The 25,307-nt window shown below is 43.1% G+C and overlaps 1 protein-coding gene across 2 annotated transcripts in view; it reads left to right on the forward strand.

Annotated features, from left to right (window-relative positions):
- RRAS2 (RAS related 2) overlaps positions 1–19,626 on the forward strand; it is a 52,658-nt gene extending 33,032 nt beyond the window's left edge. For both annotated transcript variants that reach the window (XM_044425600.1, XM_044425598.1), the window contains exons 2-6: positions 7,306–7,393; positions 8,353–8,455; positions 8,701–8,809; positions 12,114–12,232; positions 13,598–19,626. In XM_044425600.1, coding sequence (XP_044281535.1) covers positions 7,306–7,393; positions 8,353–8,455; positions 8,701–8,809; positions 12,114–12,232; positions 13,598–13,685 — 507 coding nt within the window. In that variant the 3' untranslated portion in view covers positions 13,686–19,626. The remainder of the gene's footprint in view (positions 1–7,305; positions 7,394–8,352; positions 8,456–8,700; positions 8,810–12,113; positions 12,233–13,597) is intronic.
- Positions 19,627–25,307: the final 5,681 nt, after the last annotated feature.

The following is a 25,307-nucleotide window of genomic DNA, read 5'->3' on the forward strand; positions in this document are numbered from 1 at the left end:
GAGCTGCATGAAACACACACGCACGCGCGTGTGGCAGGAATAGAGAAGGTAACTTTCAGCTTAATTGGAAGGGGTGGTATGTGCAAAGTAATAGCTGCAGAAAAGCACAGAGGAGCAGATAGAGCTAGAGTAGCAAGGCTGCAGATACATCTGAATAAGGACAAAATGTTTTCAAGTGGTTGAAGCTAGCAAAGAATGACATGATTTGTCCCTCTGAGTGCCAGTTGCCAACAGCAGCATCTGAGAGGCCTGAGAGTAGAAGGAGAGAGCCTAGCAAGAGGAATGCTGTATTCAGTGCAGGAAATAAACTGACAAAAACACTGGCAGTGTCAATGGGTCAGACAAAGGAGATGAAAGGGTCCTGTTTGTCCCCAGTTATGTCCAGTGCTGAAGGTGATACTGAAGAGACACTGAGAAGTGGGTGGGAAGCACAGTTTTTCATCATTTTGCCTTCATATTGTTGAAGTTGGACTGCTACAGTCCTCCCAGACTGCCTTTTGAAGCCTGTGTGGAAGGCTTGCCACAGAGTAGAGGCTGTTTCCCAACTGCAGAAGCAACAGGTTCTGGTCTTCAGTATCGGTGCTGGTTCCTTATTGTCTACTAACCACAAAGGTGTGGATCAGTTTCAAAGCTTCAGTTGTGCCCAAACAGCCGTTGTTGTTATTCTGGCACTGTTTCGATACCTGCACAAGGCAAGCCTGCACACCAGATCTGTGGTGGGAGGGCACATCAATTAATCGTACTAGGTTCAGTGGAGCACTGTACTTTTAAAAATCTTTTAAAGGTCTTGCTGCAACTTGGAGTATCTTGTGGAACTTTCTAGAATCCTCCCTTCTAGATTCATTTGTGAGTGCAACCATCCATGAATTGGGCAGCAGGCTGGCAGGGGGGAATCAGTATGTAGTTAGATGTTCTTAAAGCTTGTTAAAGTGCATGACTTTTTGTAACATGAATTGAAAGAAGGATGGGAGGTGGGGGATAACTGACAGTCAGCCATGTTGGGAAAGCCCCTTTCTAATAACTTAAGTGCTAAACTAATTCGGTGAATAATCCAACATCTGTTCAGACTGGTTTAGTCAAACAACATTGTTTAAATGACTCATTAGCACTGATTCACTGTTTATGAAGTTGTAAAACTAAAACTGTAAAAAGGCTTCATAGTTACAGACTTGTGGTTTGGGGAGAGAGGACCACCATCTTTCCTAGCCAAGCAGCCTTAAGAGTACTTCGACCCATTCCTTTTCCACCCACCCAGTGTCCAAGTTATCAAAAGGTTCCATTCTTCTTTATAAGTTCTTCATGAAATAGTTCTACTTTTTGAGCATTAAAATGATGATACAAATAAAATTTATTTTAATGCAGGATACAATTACATCATAAAATAGAAGAAAAAACAACACAAGATACAAACAAAAAAACCCCTCTATATACTCTTAGTTGCACCCCTTCACTGGGACCATACAAGCAGTGTTAAGAAGCTAATAATCATGCCCACACAGCATAAAATATAGTATCAGATATGTGCAACCACATTGCTGCAAGAAAATAAAACATTATTTATAAAATTCTTAAATGCCTGGGAGAACGGGGCAGGTTTAGCCTGGCACGCAAAACAGAGCAGAACAGATGCCTGGTGAGCTTCTAATGGAAGAGCATTCTAGCGCTCATCTCATTTCATTACTATGATCTGCCTTTTCCTCATATTTACAGCTGTGTTTCCTATATACCAGGCATAATCACAGTTCAGATGGCTACAGAATAACTGTTCTCAGTATGTGTCATCATCCTGAAGGGTATGTTTCAAAGTTAGCATTTGTTCTTCGTCGTGGCCTCTGTGCATCACACATATGGGTGCTGCGCCAGCACAGTGCCTAGGCCAGAAGATTAGAAAGCTAATGGTTTTTTGGCGGGAAAAAGCTCCGCTCCCCTCCCCTCCCCCCATAGTATAAATAGAGCGGAGCATCCGCCATTTTATTCAGTCTTTGCAACTGCCGTTTGCTGTGCCTCGTGCCTGTTCGTCTCTCGCTTAGATTCTTGCCTCGTGCTCGTTTACGGTTCTTATACCTTGTTATACTCCCGGTTTTTTCTCTTATCTGTGTTGTAGTTTTCTTCTCTTTCTTTCTAAAAAAAAAAACAAACCCAAAAATATTATTCTTTACCCTCTGCACTATCATCTCCTTTTTTCCTTTTTGCGATGGCGCAGCAGGCGGCATTTCGCAAATGCAGCAAGTGCGGCTCCAAAATGTCTCCCGCTGACCCGCACAATCTATGCCTCCTCTGCCTTGGCGAGGGGCATAGGACTGATAAGTGTGGGCATTGCTTGGCCTTTACCAAATAGGCCAGGAAGAATAGGGAGAATCATCTCTGCAAGTTACTCTGGGACCAGGCCTTGCTACAATCAGACCAATTGGTCTCAAGGCCTACCTCTTCCTCGACTGTGCCTTTTCAGCGTTCTGCCTCTGCCTCGGCCGTGCCCTCCAAGCGCCCTGCTTCAACATCGGCTGCACCTCCGCAGTGTCCTTCGGACAAAGGCGCTGCCTCAATGGAAGCGCAACAGCTACTTTCTCCCCCGACTAAGCAAAAGGAGAAGCGTTAACATTCAGAATCTGATAAATCCTCCGGGCACAAAAAAACCAAGGAAAGATAAAGCGGCCAAAGCGGCCCATAAGGGCAAGAAGCTTGATCGCCCCAAACATCGGGGCTCGGGTTCGTCAGGGTTCTCGGTACTGACTGCCGCCAGGGTACCGACTCCCTCGGGACTGGCCCTACAATCGGCGATGCAGGTGACTCCGCCGGGATCCCCCAGGCAAATTGTCCAGCCTGAGAGCGTGTCTCCTCCACAACTGGAGCCGCCGCTTGGGGAATCGATCTCAGATGGAGAGATCAGAGACTCCCCACCAAGGGAATGCTCTCCAACCCCGATGCCTACCACCTGCAGAACCTGTATCGCCATCTAGGTACAGAAGCCATTCAGTTGACCGCCAGTTGGATGACTGGCCTATGCCTGGTTATGGTGGCTTCCCTGGCTGGAGTGGATACCAATCCTACGCTTATTATCCACGGGACCGTCACTCAGCATCGATCCCGAGGGAGGCGCTGTGCAGGACTTTGGGTCCAAGGGACTTGGAACCGACAAGAAGCGAGGAATCACATCAACTTCCTCGAGCTTCTGGCGGTTTTCAATGCTCTCAAATCCTTCAAGACCGTCCTACACCGCCAAGTTGTCCAGATTGCGTCTGACAACATCGCTGCTGTTTTTTACATCAACAAGCAGGGCGGGACAAAGTCACCCGTCTTGGCTCGATTATCGATGCAAATTTGGGATTGGTGTATCCCAAGGGACATAATACTACTGGCGGTCCACCTTGCAGGGACCAACAACGTGGAAGCAGATGCACTGAGCAGGCAGATGTCAATGACCCACGAGTGGGAGTTGGATCGGCTGATTTGCGACGAACTGTTCCCTCTGTGGGGATACCCGGACATAGACTTGTTCACTACCCGAGAGAACAGGGTATGCGAACTGTTCTGTTCCACAGGAGGTATCAGACAGGACTCGAGGGGAGATGCCTTCATGATCACTTGGAACAATTTGACTTTTTATGTGTTTCCCCCAATCCCCCTTTTGATGAGGCTTGTATCAAAGATTGTTCAAGACAACGTTACAGGAATATTAATAACCCCGTGGTGGCCGAGACAACCTTGGTTCATCACTCTCCTCATCTGGTCTAAAGGTGTACTTCGTCGGCTTCCAGCGATTCCTCATTTGTTAACACAGCACAACAGAGTGATCCGACACCCGGATCTGACTTCTCTGAAGTTGACAGCGTGGAACATCCGCTGGACTTAGCTGCTCCATTGATCCCGATGGCATCTCGACAAACGGAACACTCAGTTCAAGGGACTATGCAACCAAATCTCCCCTCGGGACCGTCAGGAATCGCTTGGGGACTGACAGTCTTACATCCTGATATCCAAGCGATTCTCAGTTCTGCACTAAGGCCGTCTACGTGTCGATCTTACACGGCGAAATGGAGAAGATTCTCATCCTTTGCCGACTGCCATTCTTTTTCTCTGGGATCAGCCTCTATTGAGAACATTTTACAATTTCTATTTGAACTACACCGGGACTTAAACTGTCATCTATAAAAGTTTACGCCACTGCCATTTCACATTACCGTGGCAACATACAGGGCTCATCATTTTTTCTCAACCTCTGATTCGCCATTTTCTAAAAGGACTACAGAACCTTCACCCATCAGTTCGTCCTGTTATGCCAACTTGGAGTCTTTCTTTTGTACTCCCAAGTGCTTACAAAGCCCCCATTTGTACCTTTGGCGACTGTGGATCTACGCTTAGTATCGTGGAAGACTGCTTTTCTTGTTGCGGTCACTTCAGCCAGAAGGGCTAGTGAGCTTTGTGCTCTTCGCTTAGATCCACCATTTTTGAATTTTTATAAGGAAAAGGTTGTCCTTCGAATGGATTCAACGATTCTTCCTAAAGTGGCTACATAGTTTCATTTGAATCAGGTCATTGTCTTGCCTGCGTTCTTTCCATCCCCATCGACTCTGATTGAACGATCTCTCCACACTCTCAACGTTCAACGCTGCCTAGCTTTCTACAGGTCTCGCACAGAATCCTTCAGGAATTCTAATAGACTCTTCATTAAATACACTGATCATGACAAGGGCTCTCCAGTCACATCTCAAAGACTGTCTAAATAGATTGTTCAGACCATAGTTCTGACATATCAACTAGCAAAGATGGACTTACCTACGCTTCCAAGAGGCCATTCTATGCGAGCAGTAGCGACTTCGTCGGCTTTTGCGGCAGGTGTTCCGATCCAGGATATTTGCAGAGCCACAACCTGGGCTGCTCCATGTACTTTCGCCAAGCATTACCAGCTTGATGTACGTGCAGGACAGGATTGTTCCTTTGGCAGAGCAGTTCTCTCCGCCATTCTTCAGTGATGACACCTCCCTCCTCCGAGTCTGGTAAGCTTGCTAATTACCCATATGTGCGATGCACAGATGCCACGACGAAGAAAAGCAGGTTGCTTACCTGTAACTGATGTTCTTCGAGTGGCCATCTGTGCATTCACACAACCCACCCGCCGGCCCCGCATGGTGTCGGTAAGTGGAATTGTTTTTTCGTCGGTTCCGCACTGATCTTACGGCACCGATGATGCTTATTGTAATACCGTCTTTAACTGCAAGGGGGCGAATGTCGGTCTTCAAGACTGAATAAAATGGCGGACGCTCCACTCTATTTAAACTATGTGGGGGAGGGGAGGGGAGCGGAGCTTTTTCCTGCCAAAAACCGTTAGCTTTCTAATCTTCCGGCCTGGGCACTGTGCAGGCGCAGCACCCATATGTGTGATGCACAGATGGCCACTCGAAGAACATCAGTTACAGGTAAGCAAGCTGCTTTTCCTTGCTTTGTTGCTTCAGAGGTAAGTAAGAGTTGTAGTGCTTATGCACAGGGGTTGTGTTGGCTGTAGACTCTTTCACATCTGAGCTCAAAAGCAATGGCAGCATGTGTAATGTCATAATTACTTGAATTAGGGATGGAAAGAGGAAATTATTTTCCCTCTCTAGGGCTCATACCAAGTCCTAGCAGCTAGAAGGGAGGCATTTCAGTTTCTTGCTAGATTTCACTGTCATATACACAGATGGAGAATGGATGGAGGCAGGAAAAGGGACTCTGAGCTCTTTCTCTTGGAATGTAGTGCTTCACTTACTCATGTGGATTCTCTGGAAAACTTTGAACTGGAAAAGTGTTTGCTGGCCTAAATTGATGAAGAGCTAATTTAGTGTGTTTACTTGACTCCTTACTAAATGTATGCTGTGTTAATTTAACATGCTTTATAAATAGATGAAGTTTGTCTAATAGTCAAAAGTATTTGAGCAGAAATATTGGGGTGAGTGGGAAAGGCAGTAAGGTGCACTTAGGGTGTATAAATGTTACGTTCAAACAAATGCAAAGCTTTACTTGGACTTTTAGTTTTATTGGAATACTTGTATTTATTAAGGCATGTCAACTGAATATCATGCACTTCCTTTACATTATTTATATTTTAAAGAAAAAATCAACAAAAGTCCTGATAACTAATAAGATAATGTGGCTGTGTGCCCCTGTATAAGTTTTTCTGAGGGTATTCATGTGGAAAGAAACACAGCTTTGATTATGCATTCAACTGGTTCTGTATTTGTTCTAGTTGTTCACCTTGACATATATTGTAGTCATTCATTCTGTTATGAAAATGAAAAACAATACAATTCATCTCACATCACTGGCTTTATTTTGTAGTAAAACTAGCCATCTCAAAAGAGAGTCTAACCTGAATTCTGAAAAAGGTGTGGCTCACTTGCTTTCTGTAGTGCCTAATTAGCATTAACCTCATTGGAACAAAAATATGTGGTAATCTGTTGTTTGGACAAGCAGGTTTATAAATTCTTCAATGGTTCTTTCTCTTATTTCCCAATTAAATGTAAAACAAACAAGTAAAACAGAAACAGGACTCAATTTCAACAAAGGCTTTCCTTTTCCACGTGAGCATAAACCTGGGATGGAGCTGCAAACTGGTTTTTGCTGAATGTGATTCTCCCACCCTTCCAAATCTTCCATATAAAATGGTGCCTCCTGCTATTAGGTGTAAAGGGTATGGTGGCTTCTTACTATATAGCAACATTTAAAAGAAACACTTCAGTGATATTTAGCTTCAGATGAATTTATCTGAACAAGTGGTGTACTGCAAAAACACTGTTTTACTGATCATTGAAGGGAAGTATTAGACATAATCTAGTTATAATCTAGTCACAGGGTTCTATTGTGTTTAACAGTGTAATGTGAATTATCCAACTAAGAATGTGCACCTAGATCACCAGGAAGTAGATTGCCAAATTCTGAATTGCTCAAGGCTTTGCATTGCCAATAAAAGTGGTGGCACAGCCCAGAGAACAGACGTTCATGAATGTTTGCAATTACCAAATGTTTTCCTGCTGAAATATAACTAGCCACCCAACCATAGTGCTTGCACAAATGAAGATGGTATTCATTCACCTGCAGACTGACACTGTTGATGAGGAAGAGTGATTTAATGAAACTGTGGCCTAGAAAATTTTTTAGCAAGGGTGAATCCAGATTTTATATTTATCTATTTATATGAGTGTTTATTTATTATGTTGGAAGCTGTCCCGAGGCTTATGCGAATGGGACAGCATACAAAAATTCCAAACAAACAGACAAACTTTGGGATTAAACTCCTCTCCTCCCCTCCCCTCCCCTCCCCTCCCCTTCCTGCAGTCCTACTTTGTTACAGATTATGATCCAACAATTGAAGATTCTTATACAAAACAATGTGTGATTGATGAAAGAGCAGCCAGACTGGATAGTAAGTTTTCTCTTTCTTTTTGGCTCACTAAAGAATTTGTATTGGTTGCAGAATGTGGGAAGGGATCCAGGGATGCCTGTGCACTGTTGCAATTGATATCACTCTGGCATAAGCAAATGTTTGTGCAGTGTTGCTTGCTAGTGTGACAGAATTCCATGGAAGCCTGTCATTCAGACAGGTGCTATAAACATTGCACTTTGCTTTGGGCTAGCACATCAGTCATTGCATCACATGGACATTGTAGGATCCTTCTCTGTGTGTTTGCACTCTCGTTCATACTGCTGCTGACTTCAGTTTCCTTAACTATTATAATATATTATAAATTCATAAACATATCATGCGATGCCTCCTTATCTTTGGTAGTAGAGGCTTCTATATCTTCACACAGCCTGAGAGAAAAAATAAAGATATGTATATATGTGTGTACTATTTATTTTCCAGTTTACCTAGTAAAGTATTCATTTAAGATTAAAGAGAGCATGCAGCAGATAGGTGTGATGCCTGTCCCCTGATCCACTTGACTTTCCTACACTTGGCTTTTAGAGCCGTCCACCTCCCTGGCTCATTTTCATTTTTGAAGTTGGTCTGGAGAAAGCACCTTAAATCAGTGAAACGCATTGGCGAGTCGGGAGAAGCAAGTGCCACTACCATTTCTTATGTGCTCTGATTAATCTTAAATAGTAAACCAAGCCTCACCCCTGCTTTATACCCAAATGATCACACATGTTTAACAGATGGTCATGCATCTAACATGCCCCATGGCACAATTGGTGACAACATGACTATATCAGAAACTTGCTCCTGAAGTAAGCCAAATTTTAAAAAAACATTTTCAACCACAACTTACATTTGGAACATGTTGTGAAGTAGCCTGTGGCATTAGGAGACCATGTAGCTTTGATTAACATAGTTCAAGAGAAGTAGAAGAGAAGTGAAATTAACTAGCCTCTTGACTCCAGTTCTAGATACAGCAGGTCAAGAAGAATTTGGAGCTATGCGGGAGCAGTACATGAGGACAGGAGAAGGCTTTCTGCTCGTCTTCTCAGTCACAGATAGAGGAAGGTAAGGGAGAAACAATATCCTCTGAAACATGTATCAGTGCCATAGAATGTACTTACTTAGCACAATAACTAGAATAAGTAGTGTAAGTTCTGTTTACCCAAGAGGACTGTGGACTTGTGTTCCTTCAAAACCATGCCACAAGGCAGACAACCTTCCTGCAGAGCCTTCAGCAAGCTGTTCTCTGAAGTTGTGGACTCATAGCACGCATTTATTATTCCAACATTTATCTTTCTTTGTTCTTGCAGCTTTGAAGAGATCTATAAGTTTCAAAGGCAAATTCTTAGAGTAAAAGATCGTGATGAATTTCCTATGATTCTAGTTGGTAATAAAGCAGACTTGGACCATCAAAGACAGGTAAGTTATCTGGCAAGAGCTACATTCTGAAAAGACCTGGGTAACCCTTTCTTATGGGTTAGGGCATAGTTCAGTGATGGAGCACAGGCTTTCCATGCAAAAGGCACCAGGGGTAAATCCTAACATCTTCAGGTAGGGCTGGAAAGATAAGTCCCTTTTTGAAACTGCTGCTGTCGGACAGTGTGGGCAACCCTGAGCAAGGTAGGCCTGTGCTGTTGACTTCTTAAAGGGCAGCTTCCTCGACTGACTACTTTAAGCAGCTTAGTATGGCCTAAGTGGAAGTTAGCCATGGCAGCATCTGCCATAATCAAATAGATTAGCCCTGGCTTGTTAAATCTTGGGCAGTACATTGCTGTGGTATACCCCTTTAAATAAAAGGTCATTATTCTCTTATGGATGGGGCCTTCAGGTGAGGAACACATTCCATTGGGAGGTGACCTTTGTCATCAAGATGCCATAAAGAAGATCAAGCCCAGACTTACAAGAATGGTTGCTATGAGGAATGCATCTTGAACTCAAAAGAAGTAGTGGATTAAAATCATAAGCGTGTGGGATAGAAAATTTTACTTATAGAAGCTTTTCTACATTAAAACAACTTCTCTGAGTAATGCCATATGAATGTGATTCAAGTCAACATCTATGAAGATGAGGCACTAATCCATGACATCATTATAAAGGCATGAATCCCTTTCCAGTTAGGTTTACAATACTTCCTGTACAGCAATTACTCATGATGTTGGACAGTACCAGAAGACCATACCCTGTTAATAGAAGCAGTTAATCCCTTTGGAGGAGAAATTAGGGTAGAAACCTACTCGAATGCGTGTATGAACAAGTATGTGGGAAGCTCCACCTCAGAGCCCTTTCCATTTATGTGGAAGTATAATTTTGTTATATATGCAAAACTCACATATCACACCTGGGGCACACATTAATGAAGACATTACCACTGAAAATGTGAATCATGTATAAATGCACTTGTGGGGAAGTAGGAGAGTTGGAAAGGGAACATGTTCAGGGAAAGGATTTTTTTAATAGTCCACAAACTAGAAGCTGTAGCAAAGGTGCAGAGACTTTCTTTGTCGTGGCCTCTGTGCATCACACATATGGGGTGCTGCACCTGGGCAGTGCCTTTGGCCGGAAGATTAACAGCTAACGGTTTCTTTTGGTGGGAAAGCTCTGCTCCCCCTCCCCCACAGCCTATAAAGAGCGGAGCGTCCGCCATTTTGTTCAGTCTGCGACCGCCGTTCGCTGTGCCTTGTGCCGCTTTCGACTATCGCTCTGACCGTTACTCGTAGCCTATTTCTTGTTCTTATTAAGCTCCCAGTTTTATATCCCTGTTATCTCTATAGTTCTTGTTAGTTCCTGTTAGTTCCTGTTACTTCTATAGTTCTATCGTACCGTTCTACCGTATTGAAGGCAGTATGATTTACTTGTGAGTAAGGCCATTGATGAGTATGTGATTTACTTCTGAGCAGACATACATTGCAGCTAGTTGCTTCGAGCAAGAGGACAAAGTAGATAATTTGGAAATCTTGAAAAGACATTGCAGACTTGATTTTTTCAAAGGAAAGGGGAGGGAAGAAAAGGAGGGAAGCAACTGTAGGATCTCTGGAGTAAGTGCTATTTTACTCAAGCCCCAGTAGGACACTTCCTTTTCCTCTCACTGCCCAGACCCCTGGAATCACTCCTTGGGGACTTAGGTTTGCACCTCAAGTTTAACATGTGTGCACATGTGTATATAGGTTCCTTGGCGCACATAAGTATGTGCCAAGGAAAAGCCACAACGTATAAAATAATCATGATATAACTGGTCTGAAGAACTCCAGGATATAATGGCAGAAATAATGCAAGAAGGATGGATTGGGGTGAGCGTCAGGCAGCATACCAGTGAGTCAGGCATTGCAGTGCTGGTAAAAGGCCAAATGTAGATTCCCCAGTATCAATTATCTGTTTGGATTTTGTAAACAGAATTCAAATACTAAGTCTATTTCCAGCTCTAAAGTACTTTACAAGGGAGTAAATTGTAAGACTCTTTCAAAATCCACGTATGGCAACACTTGAAACAATGTCTGTACTATGCTTAGCTCTGCTAAGGTGGATCGGGGTGGGCAACTTGCTGACCAGAACATCTGGAGAGCTAAGGTTCCCACCAGCTTTCACCACTGGTTGTGTTAGCTAAAGCATATGGCCGTACCAAGTTGCCCAACCCTGTGCTTGCTCAAACTTTGCTGACACATTTTGTGCTGTGGCATTTGTGTAACTTATGGACAAATTCATGTGGTTTCAAGTATAGGCATTCCCTGGGTTATGAACGAGTCCATTCTTGAGGAAACGAAATTTTGTCTTAAAGTTGAATTTCTATGTAGGTCAGGTTAGAGGTGCAGAACCCCCATGAAAGTGGAAAAACCACAGATATCTCCAACTTCCCTCCCCAAATTCACCAGTTCCTTCTCTCAGCAGGAAGGAAATGCCAGAGAAATTTCCCTCTCCAGGTGGGCCGGGCAGGAAGATATGCTTCAGAGGCCTTCCTCTCCCCTTTTTTGCTTCCTCTCTCTATGTTGATGCTTTGGAGGCCCTCCCTCTCTATGATGATGATGATGATTTTCTGAGGTAGTTTCTAAAAAAAAAAAACAGGATTTATGGCCATTTGTATGTACAGGTTGTTTGTAACTCAGGGCCTGCTTGTAATTTGATTTCAGAAGTTTGTCATTGTATTGGAGTTGCAGCAATGTAATCTTTAGGTTCAGACCTAATATGTCCCTAAATACAAGCTGCTAGGAAAAAGAACAAATGCTTGCAATCTGCTAGGGAATGACTGCTATTGAATGGATTAACATTTAATTTAATAATGAGAAACCTGTTATCTTCCTGCCCGGTTTGTGGACTTAACAGAAGCAGTGGTTTGACCGCAGTGAAGAACCTGGTTGGGCCATTGATCTGACACAACAGGGCACTTGCCATGTGCTTAGCATTCTTTCCTATCAGTGAGGCATGAGGCACTTCTGTAACAAATCCATACTCTAATTTTAATTCTAATTTTGCACAGAAGCATACTAGATACTGGTCAGTATCTTCAGTTCATTAAGCTTTTAAGGTATTTGGCTCAACTTTAAAAAAAAAACTATTTAAAGAATTGTGTTGATGAAGTCCATGACAGATCGAGAATTCGGTCTATCACATTACACTGCAACAATGTGCAAGAAATGTAGCTGATGACAGAGCACACACAAAGTAGCTCTGCCAATCAGGACACATCAGTAGATTGCCAAATATCTATTTTATCTACTACCCTTTATTGAAGGTAACACAAGAGGAAGGTCAGCAACTAGCAAGGCAGCTGAAGGTAACTTATATGGAAGCATCAGCAAAAATACGACTGAATGTAGACCAAGCTTTTCATGAACTTGTCAGAGTTATAAGGTAAGCATTATAGTGTAAACATATTAAAATGTTTTTTTAAAAACACACAGTATACATTTATCTTACTGTTCCATGATTTGTGGAGTTTATTCCTTGCTATGTTTAAATGGCAAGTGCCTAAATATTCTTCCAAAGTATAAAATTCCTTGGCTTCTGCAACCAGAGACTTATTACAGAAGCTCACAAATAGCAGAGCTATTCATGATTGGTTCATTATTTCTCCCACTTCCTTCAGAATTCTGCAACCCAGAAGCAAATTCATCTTGTCAGGTGCTTTGGTCCTGCTCCCTCTGATAGATACAACATACAAAGAGATTGTCTAGGAGACTCCACATATGGAAGCTCTGTAAGAGAGCACTTGACAAAAAACCGACAACATCTACAGTAATGTTAGTGATAAATAGTGACCCTGACTGCACATTTTTAAGACTCTCAAAGTTAAAAAAAAAATCCTTGGGAACACAAACGGGTAGCAGTCAGAGCGGGGAGGGAGCAGGACAAAGAGACAAGGTGGGTCCTGCTACAAGGCTCCTAGGATATGTGCTGGAGCTGACTAGAAGGAAAAGAACAACCACAGCAAGCTCAATAATCTGTGAATTGTTTGGAAAGCCCACCATGGCTTATTTGCAGAGTAGTTAACATGATGTGCAAACAACATCCACTGACTGGGTTCAGATAACACAATAACCCTCCCTCAAGGTTGAACTGTGGGTTGCTATTGAACTGTGGACTGTTACGCTATATGAATGCAGCTGTGCTAAGAAACCATGGTCTGTTAACCATGAATAACCCTTAGTTCACAACACAGACACAAACCATAGATCATCTTCATGACTTGTTTGCAGTCAACAAACCATGGTTTATCAGTACAGCTGGGTTCCCACAGTACAACAACCCCTAGTTCAATGACCACCCACATTCAAGCCATACTCAAACTTGAGTATTGGTTTTCATTTTGTGTGAACTCAGCCTTTATGCTGTGTGAGGAAGGAAGCTAGAATGCAGCATTCCAAGTCCTGCCAGCAACAAATTTTTCAGAAAAATCTAACCTTTAGAAACGTCGTTTTAGCTGAAACTCATTGGCACTAGAATATTTGCTTCTGTCTTGAGTACCACAATAGTCTTTTGCAGGAATGGGCAACTTACAGCTCTTCTGATGCTCCTGGACTACAGTTCCCCTCAGCCCTGACCTGCATAAGTGGGAGATGCAGACCAGCACATCTTGGAGGGCCACATATTACCAAACCCTAGTCAATTGTAACCATCCTAGACTTCACGCAAAAGAATTGATGCCCAACTGAAAGTGAGTAGTAAAGACTATTGGACTGAAGCCCAAACTTAATCTGCAGTTTTGTTCTTCCATAGGAAGTTTCAAGAACAAGAATGCCCACCTTCTCCAGAGCCAACAAGGAAGGAAAAGGACAAGAAAGGGTGTCACTGTATCATCGTCTAAGAATCCTTGGATCCAAGCTATCAACTGCCAGATTAATTCTATTCACCTACCTTTCTATGTGTCTCAGTGTTTTGTCTAGCCTTATATGTGCGTGTTGTATAAATGGTCACCAAAGTAGCCTTAGGCTAAGAGAACCAGACTGACCCAGTCCTAGAAGACATCTTAGTCCTCTTGGGGCAGATGTCAATACACTGAGGCTTCTTTTAATATTCCCAGTTTCCTTCTTCTGTTTCATAAAGAAGCTTGCACCTTGTGGAGTTTTATTCACAATAGAGACAAAACAATCCTAGACAAGGTATTGAAGTCAAGCTTTAAAGTTGCTGTATGGGTGTTCTGCCTCTCCCCACACACCACACACACTTGTGACGTCTTTGTTAATCACACTCAAGAGGGAGTCCTCTAATCACAATGTAGAGTATTTTTTTAAAAAAGTGGATTTGGAGGTTTTACCCTTTGATTAATTTAGACTTCAGAATTCAGCTTGCCTTACAGGAAGCCAATACACTGAATTTCATTGTGAGTAGTTTTGTGTCTCAGCTCTCCTTTATGCTGCAGCTTTTTTCAGTGGTCAGCAGTCTACTGTATTTATTTAATGGCTCCAGTAATAGCTACAGGATTATTACTATTAGACTAAGTGGCCAAATATCTGGGCTCATTTTTGGACTTGAGCATTTCAGTTTTAGAAGATTTTACATCATGGTTTGGAATAATAAACAGTGTCTTCCTTTTTTTATCTCCAGGTAAGGGATTCAAGAAAACTAAACCTGTAGCTTATTTTGTTTTTCGTGTAATATAAAAAGATGAATTTGCTCTTTTCATTGTCAGATGATTAAATGTTTTTTGCTATATACTTTTATACATTATTTTCTTATCAAACTAGTTAACAAGTATTTTTATATGTTTGTAAGCAAATATGCTTTCATGGCATAACTTGTGTATATGTAAAAATGAGTATTTAATTCTCACAGTACACTTTTAACTGACAAAATTAATGCAGGAGTTGCAGAACTGTGGTAGAACTTTTCCGTTCCAGCTGCATCCAGCAGTGGCCATTCATGTGCCTGCCCAATGCATCTGATCAGTGTCACGGTTTCCCAGATCCCTTTACAAATGACTGGCCATTATGTGACAATTAAATTGTACAAGCCTTTCACTGAATGTTCACTTTAGTTGTGGATTATGTCAGACTTTCAGTTATGCAAACTGTGGCTAAACTATTCAGGACTATTCTGTGACATTAAATAATGAGTGGTATTGACAGTTTGTCATCTTCCTGAAAGTGTAAAGCTGTTCTATGCAGTTTGGTTATTAAACATACCCTTGCATAAGTTCAAGTCCTAGAATTAAAGGTGTTGCTTCATGGATCCATGATGGGGAGGGGAGGAGACGAGACCAGCAGCACAAATGCCAGTATTGCAGCCTTCTCCAGCCGGGTGCTTGAGATCTCTTGGACTGCATCTCCCATATTCCCCAGCCAACATAGCCAGTTACAGGAGATGCTGCCACCATTGTTGAAGTGCTCCGGCTGAGGCAAGTGGCAATATAAGCAGCTGATACTCTTGAAAATCTTGCTGATCAAAAAGTAATAAGCTTCTTCAATGCAAAACAATATAACATGGTTTGGAATTTAAATTATGAAGTTAGCAGATACTCAGTGACTCTTACAGTGTAACTTGAACATAAGCTCCCACATGTCCCTAGCACAGATAGAGGCTGTGGATCATGGGTCTCCCTCAACTCAGTTGCAGGTGCTGAACTTACATGGCCATGTCCGGAAAATTGCACCAATCCATTATTTGAGAAAAGAGAGTAGGAGACTAGGCTTCATTCCTCTTGCTCCTGCTTGTGTGCTAGCTGATTGGAATGCCAGCATTTGCAGGTTACGATTTGAGACTTTTCCCTATTGCAAAACTCATAATCTCATTACGGTCTTGATAGAATTTGCTTGCAACAGCATTGTATGAATTGGTGTGTTACATTTATGAACGATTAATTGCAAGGCAAGAGACTTGTGATTCGGACTGCAGTCCTCCTCCATGTGCAGACTTAACAAAACATGTCTCAACTGTACACAACCACCACCCTGATTGAAGCACAGATAACTTGTTCAGTCCCTTTTTAAAAGGGCAACTTTTTTTTTTTTTAACAGAATCAATCTTTATTTCAGAGACACACCTTGTTCCTGAGTGCCATCAGATCTGTACTTTTCATTCAGCTTATGGGATGTGGAGTATTTTTCATAGGAACTATTGAAAGTTCCTTTGAAACTCGAGGCAGGAAAGATGAATGGATTGTGATAGGAAAATGACCAGGCAGAGGTTTTAGGGGTGAATCTGTTTAGCTCCTTCCCCTTCTTAGCATGGTGTGAGATGCTGTTCCTTTCCACTGGTGGTAGCAGACATGGCTGCTGTGTAGGTTGCTCACTGAGGAAGAGAGACAGATGTCTGACAGTTCTGCTTCCAGTGCTGCTTCAGCTGGCCAGAAAGAGCAACTGGAATCCCAGTTGTGCTTTTCCTCAGCAACCACAGGAACTGGCTTCGGCTCCGCTCAGTCGCTGCTTCTGGGGTGGGAGGGAGGGACAGCCAGTATCCCAGCTGCTAGTGCCAGGCAACTGCAGCAGTACAGTAAGTCAGCTGGAATGGCCTGCCTCCTGCACGTAGCCCGAGACAGTCAATTACAAGCTCCCCCACAAAGTAAATAACAAAATGTGAAGGGCAAATGGCCTTGTTTTCCCTATGTGTGCGCCCAAGGGGGAATTGTTAAGATAGAAAGCATTCTACAGAAGTGCAGCTATTTCCTCTACACCTGTCTTGTTTTCCAGATTTGGCACTGGGCCAGAGTTCACATCTTTCATTGCAGCACCAGTTGCTGCCCACTGTTTGGTTCTTAGTGCAGGCCAAAGTTGTTGGATACTTTTTTGGTATGCAAGGTACCCGAAGGCTCTGAAGCAGCATGCTGGCTGTCTATTCAACAACCTTGAAAGCAGTTATTGGGGAAAGAATAGCAGTCAGAACAGGCACCGAGAGTCGGAAGTTTGTTCAGCTGCCTAATTTCTTCCCAGTTTGCTAAGGAAGAAGTTGCCCAGCTGAAAACAACAAAGTGTTTCCCTGCTAGCTTCTGTCAGTTTTCGTCCCGCTTGCACTTGCTTCTAGGAATAACGCTGGATCCAGGCATGCTACATCTATCACTTTCTTCCCACGACAGCCTTTCGAAGCCTGCAAGCAGGACATAAGCATGTCCCATGTGTGTTTCCCAGCTGTGGTCTATAGAAGCATACTGCAGAGTAGACACAGAGGCAGTGTGCTTCGCAATTGGTAGCCACGGACAGCCCTTTCCTTCCTGAATGAGTCTAATCCTCTTGAATCCGTCCAAGCTGGTGGCCCTCACTATATTCAGCGGTTCAACTGGCATTAATGCTATCCCTTTTGCATGCCAGCTGTTCCAAGTTCATCGGTATGAGCACGATGTGGTCTTCTCCTTTAAAAGAAAAAGAGCCACAGCTATTCTTTGTAGCTTGGGGTTGACCACACATGTACAAATTAGGCCTCTCTCCTCATTCTGGAGCTGCAAGGAAGGTCAAGATCATTTGCTCTACTGACACACCACTTACATCAAAGTTTTTAAACCCAATAGAAACTTTTCAGTGGAATTCTAAATCTAAGGTGAATTTACTTGTTAAAAGTTAGGCAGCTACTGTCACTCTGTGTCCTGTACCAAGTAATTTCTAATGTGCACTTCTGCCATTATATAAGAGTCACCAGTATTTTGTGGGAATCCAAGCTGCTGGTGGTGGGGATTTCTCTGCATTTCCTACCAAAGTACACAAGGATGAATATTTGTATGTTGCTTTGAGATTACCGTGCTCAGCAGTCCAACTGTTCAAAGAAAAATACTGAGCAAAGAACTTCAGACAAACTGCACACGATAAGTCTGGTTGCAATGGTTTGGAGACTCGCCTTGCATACTATAGAATCGTTGTAATCCATTCAACAACAAGAACAACAAAGCAATTTAGAAACTTTCTTCGAATGGACAAGCACACTAACAAATCCCAAAAGAAAGTTTGTTCATGATCCACTTTCTCCCCTGTACTTATGTTATCCCAGGACTTTATGCTGGGCCAACATGCTTGTCTATATGCTTTACTGGCTAACAATCATGCTCTACATGAACAGACTTGGGCAAAGAAAATGCCTTCTATTTCTATTGGTGATGAGGAAACAAGGTCACTTTGAAGTGGGATGGTTTATCATTTGCATGTAGCATCATCCAGGTCTAATTTGAATGATGGAGAGCGCAGTCCTCTGCGTGTTTAGACAGAGAAAGTCCCACAAGTCTAACCATGCCTGGCTGGAAAATGATGTGAGTGGTAGGGCTTTTTTCTGTCTAAACATTATAGGATTGCACCCTTAAGAGCTCTATCCCAATTTATCTGAAGTCCTATCCCAGCTGTTTGTTTAGGCCATTTGCAAGCCAACAGCCACGTCCTGCATATTTGTATGCTGCTGTTCAAAGCCATGGAAACCCATTACAGAGAAGTAGAGATGCTTTATGCACATGTTCCCCCTACCAGGCCTTTTCAAGGCTGTGTACACCCACTCTGTCACCCTGATCTCTCTCCTTAGCTTAGCAGCAATGTAGGCTGCCCCAGCTGTGATGGGGAAAAACTGGGACAGTTTATTAGATAAGAACTAAAAAGGAGAAAAAAAATGTTTCGGTAGACCCACTTCTTGCCTGGAGAGCTGTTGATGCCTGAGAGTCTTTCAGTAAAAATTCTAAAGTGGCACCTCTTTCCATTGCTGCAAATGGGGTCTCTCAATTCCTTTCATTTTTTCTTTACACCAGTTGTTGAACAGGTGCTACCCTTTAGGGATTATTGTGTACAAAGATTAATCCTTATATCTGTTCCGAGATTAACAAATGGCCTGATGTATATTTCCTTTGTTTCTGGAGAAGCGTTTCCCCCTGTCCCTTAAGATGAGCTACTTCTAAAATGGAACTGGCCTATCTGACAAATTAGTTAGCTTATTAAGGGGCAGGGGACATGATGCAGCCTGTGCAGCGGCAGTTTAGATGGAAGGTTGCAATCAAAAGCTGCATTAGGCTATTTTTTATTTAAAAAGGATCTCCTACATGATCTAGTTGCTTCCATAATTATCAAATGTGTCTAACTCTGTTTACAAGAAGTTTCTGAGCCCCAAAAGTATGTGTATGTCAGCCTTTCTCAACGTAGCACTCTCGGGATGCTCTGGACTACAGCTCCCAGAATTCACAGCCAACATGGGAAAGTCCAGCATATCTTGAGGATGCCATGCTGGGGAAATCTGATGTTGAAGAACAAAAGGCAAGTTATGGATCTTTCTTTGGAGATATTTTATAGAAGACCCTGTAGACAAACGAGCAGCATTCAGAATGGACAGGTATGTCACTTGGTACCTTGCTAGTGTCCTCAAAACATGCAGCCTGGACCTGATGAATAAGTAACACTTCCTGGTACTGGTGTGGTGTGAAGGTAGGAGACCTTTTCAATAAAGATTTATGAAACTCCTTAGGAGCTGGGGAAGACGAGGAGGGGGAAAGGAAAGGTATTCTTAATAAAATGCCCTTATCCTCTACTGTCTTCTGCATTCTCCTCCCTTGCCACTCCTCCAGACCTTGCCTCCTGTGAAAGCTTTGAAACCACAAATCCAACTCCCCTCATTGAAACTGAGGTACAATACAAGCAACTACATCCATGCATATTCCTGTTACTTTTGCCTCATTCTTCCTCCTGTTAAAATGTAGATTGTAGCCTCCTTGAGGCAGGGACTTGTCTTTTTGCTGATTGTACTGTACAGCATCTTGTCCATGATGATGCTGTATAAAAACAATAAACTTAAGATCACTGGCTTGCCCGATTTTACAAAAATGCTGGTACATAAAATCCTCTTTCTCATCCCCACCCCTTTTTGGTGTTTTCATTTTGTGTATCAGCTAATCACATCTCTGGAGCAGCTAAAGAAAAACTCTGTGTTTTTATTGCTATGACGTTCAAAGAATGTAGGAAAAATCTGAAGAATTAAATCCTTGAAGGCATTAGCTATGTGGAATGAGGAGTGTTTTTCTCTTCATCTTGTTTTGGTGTTCTTTTGAATATAGAAGTTAACCTTTTTGCCTTGTCCTTGTTTACTGTAAATTTCCCTGATGGGGAATCAGGAAAATCTAAAATTGCTATACACTGAGAATAGTTGGAATTCCATTTTAGCTCCAGATTCATTCAGATACTAATAAAGAACCCACGTGAATATTCTGGGTCTCATGGTAAGTGTCAATAAGAAGCTGATACTAAGTTGTGGAAATATGTCAACCAATGAGGTCAACATTTGTGACTGGCAGTTTTTTCCTGCCTGAAACATCAGCAGGGAAAAAAACCCTCAGTTTGGATGCATACATTTGGAGACATACAAGGAGACATATATGCTGCAAGGAGACTTTACCACATGAAACATTGCTGAAGAAAAGTGGTCTTTATTACAGCAGTATTTGCAAGCAGGGAACAAGTTGCAATTAACATGAATTACATTTACACATTAATTCATATAGTATGCCATTGCACATTCTTTAAAAACTGGTTTTATTATTAAAAATTGCTTGCCTCACTGCCAAGATAGCTGGCCTCTGTTTTCATCCATATGTTCACAGCCTTCAAACGCTCCTGTCTTTCTTGTTGGATGTTGTGAGCTGACCATGTTCCAGAGCAGCTTCAGACATGAGCAGTTTCCATTCCCAGTGCAGAAAGTACACAATTTGGAACTGAGGCTACCTTCATGGATGAATCTTGTGGGGCCATCATGTGCAGAAAGGGGCTGTGGGAATGCCCCTTTCATGTGGTTCCTCAGCCCTATACCCATTAGGCATGGTGAAGAGTACTTCTCTGAGACCCATTGAAATTGAAATGAGTGGGATTTAAGTTGGACTAACAGTGAATACATCTCTGTGTGTGGACCACTACATGCACTGGAACTCTGGCTGGAAAGGGTCCAAGCTAGCACGGAAAGCTTGCTTGCTTGCTTATTTATTTATTTATTTGGAAATCTTATATGCCGCCCCATTCACAAAAGCCTTGGGGCAGCTTCCAACACAAATTCCTTACGCATGTAGGACAGCCTTCCTCAACCTGCTTCCCTACAAATATTTTGGACTTCAGATCCCCCTCATCTGCTCCATCCAGGATGGCAAAGGTCAGGAAAACTGAAAGTTGTAATTAACACTCTGGGGGGACATGAGGCTAGAGAAAGTTGATAGTTGCTTTCCACTGGAGAGGTACAGCCCAAATGTGTAGGTTCCAGGGAAGCCATGCAAGAAGGCAACCGAGCCAGTGGCCTCTGGGGGCTCAGAATCCAGGGAAAGCGGCTATCATCCTTTTGGAAGCAGGAAAGGCAAGTGATTACAGGTAGGTTTGTGACACAAGCAAGAAAGCAACTGCCAACCATGCATACTCGATGCAAGGTCATGCAAAGATGCGATCCATTTGCAGGAGAGCACTTCCTATAAGCCTACCAACCTGTGCCTCTTGTGTGAGAGATTCTTGGGGTTCTAACAGAGGCTCCAAGGCCTCCGTGACTGGGCCGGAGTTCCTTTCTCCTGCTGTACCTGCTTGCCTGAACTCAAACACTGATTTCTAGAAATGTGTTTTGATTTTTTGGGTTTGCTTTGTTGAGTTTGTAAACTTGTTTCTCGCCCTTTGGCAGAATTGCCATTCCCACAAAAGAATGAAGACAAGAATTGGCGACTAGAAGTATCAAATTGCAGTAATAAAACAGTAAAACTATGCAAGCAATAAGAAGTCACAGCAGGATAAAATTTAGTTAAGAGGTTTTGAAAGGCTTTGAGGGTGGGGAGGGTTGGCACCTGATAAGCTTCCTTGGCGAAGGGAGAGCTTCAACCTGGATCTTGGCATACAGATGGATTCATGTGGGAGATTATCCTGCCAGGTACTTGGGCTCAGATTCAGACTGGCACCAGGTAAACCTGTTTAGAACCAGTGAAGCATATTCCCATTAGCCAGTCCCAGTTAGTGGCTGTGTCACTGTGGTATAAACTAATTGTAGTTTCCGAGTGTCTCAAGTCCATCCTCCAGCTGCACTCAGATCACCAACTTGAACTGAGTAAGGAGGTCCTTCCTGAGCTCTCCAGAAGTTCATCCCTTCCCGCCCAAAGACCTTCAGGGGGAGCAGGAAACGACTTCGGAGAGTCTTTTCGAAAACGATACGTCATCTCGGCTGCAGGGCCTTACCGATGTCCCGCGGCCAGGCCCTGTCTGTACGAAGACCTCTGCTTTTGTTTGCATTCGGCACTTTTATAGCCATGAGAACAAGCAGAAGGATTAGCCAGCAGACAACACCTTTTATGTAGGCTGATAAAACAGGCTTGCAGCGACAGCCCAGTCGGGGCGGGGGAAATGAAGAACAAAGGCGAAAGAAAGGGATTGTTTCATTTAGATGAGCTTCATAAAGGTCTTGCTGTGGGTGTGCTCTGTGGATCAGACACCGATGCCGGCGACTGGGTAGAATAGGGCATTGTGAGCGGATTGGCCCGCCCCGCTTCCTTTGTCTTCTTGCTTAGCTACAGCATTCTTTGCATTGTGGAGTGTGCCGGGAACTCTGACTCAACTGTTTCCTTTAACTGCTGACAGCTGAATCAACAGTTTGTCCAGCAGAGGGGGCCTTAAACATACTGCAAGCAGCAGCATTTTCACGTAAGAATGACACGGGGAGACGAGCTTGGACGCCCGTCAAGTTGGGCCGAGCGTGCCCGGTGCTGGGCAGCCGGAGCGGGAGAGGGGGAGTGCAGGTTGGCAAGCCAGTGCAGGAGCGAGCTTGCTTGCTTGCCCATTTTTCCGAGGGCCATTTCTTTGCTCTTGGATATCTGAGGCGGTTGCGACAATTGGTGCCCTTCCTCCGTCGTACCTGTTGCTAGGGCCGCTCCTCAGGGCTGCCCCTTTGCCGCCGGGGCCCCCGAGCGAGCCATTTAGGGGCAGCGGGTGGCCGCGACAGGGTCAAGGAGGCTGCCTCACCCCCTGGGCCAACACTCCTCGCCACAGCATCCTTTCCTCCTCCTCCTCCTCCTCCTCCTCCTCAAAGGAGCAGCTGACTAGGCCTACATGTGGTTACAGGAGCTTGTTGTATTATTTCTAAACATATCCTTTATTTATTTATTGCAACCACAACTCCCCTTTGCTCTTCTTGTAATGAACCCAAAGCACCTCACACGATCCTCCTCCTCTCCATTTTATTGCTCACAACCATAAAGCAGGAGTAGCGAAGTAGGCTAAGGTAAGAGTCAGTACTCGGCCCAAAGTAACCCAGTGAGCTTCATAGCTAAGTAAGGACTAGAACCCTGATTTCCCAAGTCCCAGTCCAACTCTTTAACCGCTACACCACGCTGGCTCTTGTAATGTCCCATATACCACCCTTAGGCAAAGAGATGCTTATTCCCAAGTAAATAATACTTTTCTTAATCACCCTCCATATTCAAAGCTGTTGTAATATTGCTACTTCTTTCCAAACCCCAAGCTGCTAAGAAGGTTCTTCTCATTAATCCCAGAGCTACCTGTGTCTGCCTCATTGACAGCTTCATTCCCTAGACCATTTGAATGGTAAAGCAAGTATTTATGACAAATCCAAGCATAAAATCTGAGCCCCACAGATTTCTGCAAATGAATCAAAATGAACTATATACGTAACCTTCAGGAGTCTGGGCACGTCCATTGTATCTCAAGTCAAAGCAGCATGTTCTGGGTTGTTGCCATCAGTGAAACTGTCATCAAGGCTTTGTCCTAAAAAGTGAGGAACATGCCACAGCTCGTATAACACAGCAGGGTGAGAAGTGTGTGGTTCTGCACATGCTGTGGTCCAGACCACCACTCCCATCAACCCAAGCATGTGGTCCAGACTGGCACTCTCATCAACCTAACCAGCATAGTCAAGGGTGAGAAAATGGAAGTGGCAATCCAACATTTGAAGGCCCACCTGGTCATCACCCTGTACCCTAGAAAGGTCAGGGGCAATGGGTTGGAAAGACCATCTGCTGGGTTATAATGCTGTGTGTAGGGAAGGGTGGGTTGGTAGCTGTTTCCAGTCTTAGCCTTACAATGAGATAATCGCTGGCTTTCTCAGTCTAGTTTCACCAAGACATTAGCCATCCTGATGCTAGCTAATATGTGGGCTCATCCAGAAAAAGTCTGCTTCCCTGTCAAATTCCTTTGGCCAAATTAAGAAAGAAATGAAGATAATGTTTTTCTTAAGAGCATTACTGAATGCAAGGTGAATATTCCACACTTGCACCAGGGTTGAAATATCTGTGATTTTCCCCACAAGCTTTGTAATCTAAAGAGTACCAAGTCAAGGAGAACCTTCAGGGGAGTGTTCAGTGGTATGTAGGACTCGGGAGAATGAAGGAAACACAAGTATGATTTCATTCCTTGACAGGCACCAGTTGAAAATAATAAAAGTGTGTGTCATGTATCATGAGAAAACACAAAAGTGACGGTTGTGTTTGCAGCACAATGAATTATTTATAACTATTCCAAAAGAAATTCTAGCTCAGCCTGAATTTCATTCCAGGCTGACTGTTAGACTGCCATAAGTTTACTCCTTTAAAAAACAAGACAAACATCCCCCCCAGACCGATTCTTTAATAAAGGTACTGATAACTAATATGGAGGAACACTCGTGTGGGAAGTTTGGCCTCTCTTACATGCTTTTCCATGTCTGACCTTACTTAAGTATACCACTTCTGCAATATAAGAAAATAACTCTTGGAAGCAAGCCACACTGAACCATGCAATTTACCATCCCAAATTGAGTTGTAAAAGCTTCGTGGAGGCAGCGTTATTTGGCCTTGATCAAAATGAACCCAGGAAAGTAAACTGTTATAGAAAATAGATTAGTATTTGTATTTGCTCAGATTTATTTGTTACATCTGTATCATGTCCTTGGTTCATGGGGTTTTAAGTAATATTTTAACCTCACAATTGCCCTGCAAAGCTGAGTCTGGGCTGTCTTCATTCAAAACCATCTTAATGTTTCTAAATATATACTAAGAATATGTTTCAGGCATCATATTTTCAAATTTTATTATACTTTAGGAATTTCTTGTTTGCAAGGCAAACAAAGATCTGAGGTTTAGCAAAGTTTAATTCATCATCCTTATTCATTTTATTGCTCAAGATAGATTGCAACTATTCTGCTATTATATCTATATCATGCCCTTTTCTCTCTTGCAAGGAAAAGAGAAAGCATCCCTTGAATGCCTTTCTTTGCAAGGAAACCAAGGCAGTCTTCTTCCCTACCATTTTATCTTTACAAAAACCTTTTCATGGAAAGATCCTGACTTTTTTCCCACCCTGTCAGTCCTCAGAGTGAGGCACATTTTGTAATTTTTTTCCAAGCTTCTGGGTGTTCAAAAGAGTATTCCACCCCCACCCCCCTTTTCTGGGAAAACACAGTTTTGACAGCTAGCTCTAGGTTTTCTTTAGAGGTGCTTTTTAAACAACACAACAGAAGCTTTGAACACATACATATATGTCTGGATATGTCCCTGTGCACTCCTCCCACCCCCACAATCGTCCTGTCAAAACCT

Source organism: Varanus komodoensis, unplaced genomic scaffold (genome assembly GCF_004798865.1).
Source record: "Varanus komodoensis strain SLA01 unplaced genomic scaffold, ASM479886v1 scaffold16, whole genome shotgun sequence".
NCBI classification, from domain to species: domain Eukaryota; kingdom Metazoa; phylum Chordata; class Lepidosauria; order Squamata; family Varanidae; genus Varanus; species Varanus komodoensis.